The sequence below is a fragment of the Phoxinus phoxinus genome (genome assembly GCF_949152265.1).
Source record: "Phoxinus phoxinus genome assembly, chromosome: 8".
NCBI classification, from domain to species: Eukaryota; Metazoa; Chordata; class Actinopteri; order Cypriniformes; family Leuciscidae; genus Phoxinus; species Phoxinus phoxinus.
The window spans coordinates 2,735,877-2,741,533 of record NC_136883.1 but is presented as its reverse complement, the minus strand read 5'-3'; the positions used below and the strand labels follow the sequence as shown (position 1 = coordinate 2,741,533).

The 5,657-nt window shown below is 40.0% G+C and overlaps 1 protein-coding gene across 3 annotated transcripts in view; it reads right to left on the bottom strand.

Moving 5' to 3' along the window:
* Positions 1-3,292: 3,292 nt before the first annotated feature.
* Positions 3,293-5,657, bottom strand: part of ltbp4 (latent transforming growth factor beta binding protein 4) — a 111,352-nt gene continuing 108,987 nt past the window's right edge. For all 3 annotated transcript variants that reach the window (XM_079620088.1, XM_079620086.1, XM_079620087.1), the window contains one exon: positions 3,293-3,989. In XM_079620088.1, coding sequence (XP_079476214.1) covers positions 3,853-3,989 — 137 coding nt within the window. In that variant the 3' untranslated portion in view covers positions 3,293-3,852. The remainder of the gene's footprint in view (positions 3,990-5,657) is intronic.

Here is a 5,657-nt window from a genome sequence, read left to right as displayed (position 1 = left end):
ATTGGTGATGATCTGGTGGAGGATCGGTGATGATCTGGTGGAAGATTGGTGGTGATCTGGTGGAGGATCAGTGATGATCTGGTGGAGGATCGGTGATGATCTGGTGGAGGATCGGTGATGATCTGGTGGAGGATCGGTGATGATCTGGTGGAGGATCGGTGATGATCTGGTGGAGGATCGGTGATGATCTGGTGGAGGATTGGTGATGATCTGGTGGAGGATCGGTGATGATCTGCTGGAGGATCGGTGATGATCTGCTGGAGGATCTGTAATGATCTGGTGGAGGATCGGTGATCTGGTGGAGGATCGGTGATGATCTGGTGGAGGATCGGTGATGATCTGCTGGAGGATCTGTGATGATCTGCTGGAGGATTGGTGATGATCTGCTAGAGGATTGGTGATGATCTGCTGGAGGATCTGTGATGATCTGGTGGAGCATCGATGGTGATCTGCTGGAGGATCGGTGATGATCTGGTGGAGCATCGATGGTGATCTGCTGGAGGATCGGTGATGATCTGGTGGAGCATCGATGGTGATCTGCTGGAGGATCGGTGATGATCTGGTGGAGGATCGGTGATGATCTGGTGGAGGATTGGTGATGATCTGGTGGAGGATTGGTGATGATCTGTTGGTGATGATCTGGTGGAGGATTGGTGATGATCTGTTGGTGATGATCTGGTTGAGGATTGGTGATGATCTGGTGGAGGATTGGTGATGATCTGGTGGAGGATCGGTGAAGACATCTTAACATAATGACGACAGAGTTGCAACAAATCCCTGCTACTTGAAAACAAAGATGGCTGCTGCTGTTGGCGAACAGCTTTCTTTCGAATCGGCTTTGGCCGCGACTCTGGAGGACTTGGAGTTAAGCTTTTCTTTGAGAATAGAACAAAGAACGGCACTTAAGTCATTCTTAAAATAGGAAGAAGTGTTCGGAGTTTTGCCGACCAGATCTTTGCCGCTCGGACTACGTCACCTTCTTCGTTGCTCTGGTTGGTTGTAGCGCTATACTATTGCGTGCAGAGGGAATTTGAAAGACCACCATTTATCCCGCCCCTCGGATTGAGCCCTGTCAATGGTGAGTTCCCAGACTCAACATCTTGATGTGGGTCTGGCTTGCCAGGCTAGATCCATGCCACACAGCCAGGCCAATCGAGGTGTGGATGGAGGACCACCAGATCAAGACCCTGTCATGGCCAGTCCAATCTCCAGTTTTCCACCAAATATCGATTTCTGACTTCTGAACAATTTCTAAACATTAGTATTGTGTTGTTTAAAAATTAATATGAACTTTTTTTTTCTTCCATTATTCGAGGTCATTATTCGTTATTTTGACCAGTTGTCGTTTTCTGCAAATAAATGCTCTAAATGACAATATTTCTATTTGGAATTTGGGAGAAATGTTGTCAGTAGTTTATAGAATGAAACAAAAATGTTAATTTTACCCAAATACATATCTATAAATATAGGTGAAACTCGGAAAATTAGAATATCATTTATTTCAGTAATTTAACTTAAAAGGTGAAACTAATATATTATATAGACTCATTACATGCAAAGTGAGATATTTCAAGCCTTTATTTGTTATAATTTTGATGATTATGGATTACAGCTTATGAAAACCTTTTCACAATATTCTAATTTTGAATTTAGGGTTTTCATAAGCTGTGAGCCATAATCATCAAAATTATAACAAATAAAGGCTTGAAATATCTCACTTTGCATGTAATGAGTCTATATAATATATTAGTTTCACCTTTTAAGTTGAATTACTGAAATAAATAAACTTTTGCACCATATTCTCATTTTTTGAGTTTCATCTGTAGTAAAACCAGAAAAACGGATAATTTTGGAGTGGTCTCTTAATTTTTTTCCAGAGCTGCATATACACATCAGTAATCTAAATAAAAAAAACTGTTTTCTTTATATATATATATTTATTTATAGAATTTGTATTATTACTTATGACCCATACATTTTGTTGTGAGATTCATCCACACACCGCAGTGGTAAATATTCTCCCGTATCATATTTATCCATCACTGTATCCGCAGCTTGTTAATCAATGATTGCGTCACAACCTGGTGACGTAAGTGGAAACTTAACCGAATCCAAGAACTTTGACCTAAAATTCCAACATAAACATTCGACAGCCAATTTAGATTTGGCATCTGTGTGTGTGTGTGTGTGTGTGTGTGTGTGTGTGTGTGTGTGTGTGTGTGTGTGTGTGTGTGTGTGTGTGTGTGTGTGTGTGTGTGTGTGTGTGTGTGTGTGTGTGAGTGTGTGAGTGAGTGAGTGATTTGCACTCATGCCAGTCCAGTTCAGGCTGTGTTTAAAGTGAACACAGTCGAGGACTGTCAACAAAGGAGGATCAGAGGAAGTTTACGGGGAAAACTGAAATCCTCCACTACATTGTTGGCTGTAACATGAGCCACTGTGGAGTGAAAGCTGATATTCCGCTGGTCAGTGCAATCCACCGAAGTACATTAGGAGCGAAGTGAACCCTTTTAATCGGCTTGGGTGTGTGATGTGGGCGGATTGGCCTATAAAAGGACTTATGAGCTGGATTCATATAAACACTAGGCATATTAGGACCACGCAGAGATAAGCTGGTTACAAACCTACTCAAACAAAGCACGTGAGGAGCCAGAGAGAAACTGCCTGAGAAATTAACAACAATGAGATTTCAATTATGTCATATTTAGGGTTCAATCTTGGACAAGGAAAACTGATCTGACTCCAGCTGGAAATGAAAGAGGCCATATTACATCCTTCTATAAAATATTTTCCTGCTTGAATGTTGATTATTTTCCTCATATTCTCCAGTGTTGCGGCTCCTCTCTTCCCAGTCTGTCAGTAACGCTCTGTTTACTTCCTGTCTCGATGAAGCCCCTCCTTCTGAAAAGCACACTGTGCTCTGATTGGTCGGCTGGATCAGTGTGTTGTGATTGGTCGAGCGATTCGAGTGTGTTTGGGAAATGTCCCGCCCCTTCCCATAACCGCCAGTTTAACACACTACTAACTAACTCAACCAGGCCCCGCCCCTTTATTCTGCATATTAATTATTATAATGAGGAATATTGTGACGTGTTCGTTCCCGGAAGCACTCGAGACTACAATGGAGGCGTTTCAGGAGTTCAGAAACACTGACACTGATATAGAGGAGAACTGGAGGGATGTGTGTTTAAACAGCAACATTACACACTAAAGAAAGATGAACATGGGGAAAAAAGCATTATAGATCCTTTTTAAAATCAATTGGTTTTCAGGAAGCTTAGCAACAAAGAAACACTTAAAATGGAATGTGTGCAAATATATTTTCAAACAGCTTCATCAGAGAAGATATCAAAACCGTACACATAAAAATATGTAACAAACATCTGAGATGTCTTAAAACTGTACAATCGCAGTTGTGTAAAAGCCCACAGGACTGCGTCCCCCCACAGATACAGTGCATTGTGTTACGTGACAGAAAAAGAGATTTTACAGTATCAAATAATAGTAACATGGTGAGATTCTCTGACAGTTATATGACAAAAAATAATTCATGTAAATATATTCATATATAGTATACATGGAGTTGCCTTCATTGATATGGATGTATAAATATGAAGATAAAAAACCCCCACTAGTTTATGTGGTTTGGTGACAGACATCAGGTCATGTACATTTAGCATATCGTTTTCAGTTTTAGTACAACATTATTGAGTCTTGTGTGTGTGTCACATGTAAAGCTTCAGTATTAGACTGTTGGATATACACACATGTTTTGTCAATAAAGTCATAAAATAAACAATTTACAGCAATGTGGCGGGAAAAGTCTCCAAGCCGTCGAGTCCAGCTTTACACTGATCAAGCGAGGATGCAGTGGTTGGGTCGTCGGGACATGATGAACCCCCTGAGACACACACACCTGTACGAGCCGTCGGTGTTCACGCAGCGAGCGTTAATGCAGTCGAGTGTGTCTTCCTCCTCACACTCGTCCACATCTACAGTCAAACACACACACACAGCTGCAGCTTTAATCGCTAGTGTGGAAAATTACACAGCTCTGTTTTTTAATACAACAACACGTGATTGGTTACAGGATTAGTTCACTTTTCAGAATTGAAATTTCCATGATACGTTTCTCTCCCCCACGTCATCCAATGTGTTCATGTGTTTCTTTCTTCAGTCGAAAAGAAATGAAGGTTTTTGAGGAAAACGTTCCAGGATTTTGGACTTCAATGGGGTGCAACTGTTTGAAGGACCAAATTGCAGTTTTAATGCAGATTCAGAGTCTCGACACGATCCAAGCCGAGGAATAAGAGTCTTATCTAGACAAACTATCGGCCATTAAAAAAGAAAGAAAAAAGAGCAATTTATATACTTTTTTAACCACAAATGCTCGTCTTGCGCGTCCACAACTGCACACAAGGTAACGTGACGTAGACAGAAAATGTAGATTAGGGTGAAAAACTCGATCTCATTTTCTCCTCTAACCTCAAAATCGTTGTTTTAAAATTTAATTTTTGTCATTTTTATTGTAAAGGGCGTTTGATTTAGTCACTGCACGTTGGCTTTGTAAACACTAGGTCTGTACTTCCGCCTACGTCACGCTTGACCTTTCAACGTGATTACGTAATGTGTGAAGTCATGGACGTGCAAGATGAGCATTTGTGGTTAAAAAGTATATATATATTTAAAAAAGTTTATAAAATGAGTGCTGGTTTGCTAAGATAAGACTCTTATTCCTCGGCTGGGATCGTGTCGAGACTTTGAAGCTGCACTGACACTCACATCTGGACCTTCAAACCGTTGATAACCATTGAAGTCACTATACGTGACCTGATCCAGCAAAATGAGTCAGTGACCCAAATAAAAAAATTGAGATTTTGGTATTAATGGAAAGAGGAGACCATAAGCTTTCAAATTATATCCTAGTCAAAGTCATACATTGAATGGTTGTAAAGATATACACATTTGAATTATGGTCTGTCCTCTTTTTCCAAATGAAAACCTGAGAAAATCGCTTTTAAAGTTTTTTGCTCGTTTTTTGTTTGATTTCTTTCAAAATCCATTGCATTTAAAGGGATAAACTATTTATTTTACAGCTTAATTTGACCAAAGATATTAATATATAACACAACATTTCTCAAATTAATATTATTTAATCTTTCTGAGGAGATCTTGAGCTTGTTTACACAGAGCGCTGAGTCTGACAGGAGGACGGCTGGACCAATCGCGAAGCGATTCAGTCGAAGCGAGGCTTCCTATTGACAAAAGATCAGCGCTTGTGTTCATTTATCAGCTTTTTGATTGGTTCTATACAACGTGTAACACCATATTTGGAGAGCAGAGATGGTGAGGTTTCAGGGGATCCCCGGGACATGCTCAGAGCTGACAAGAAATGCAATGTTCATTTCCAGTGGATTTAGTAAAACTTTGTAAACTTTAAAAGTGATTTAAATACCTTTACTCAACTATCTGGACGACGAAAACTTTGGGAGATTATTTTTGAATGTCTGTTCTTTGAAATTAGCACAAAAAAATCTAATATTTCATTGTTTTTCCACATAATCGGCCCAAATCTTAAAGTGGAGCGTTGCGACTTCCGACTCATTTCGCCGGAATGCGAAATTTAAGTTTTCCTTAAAAAAAACGTAATTTCTTTTCAA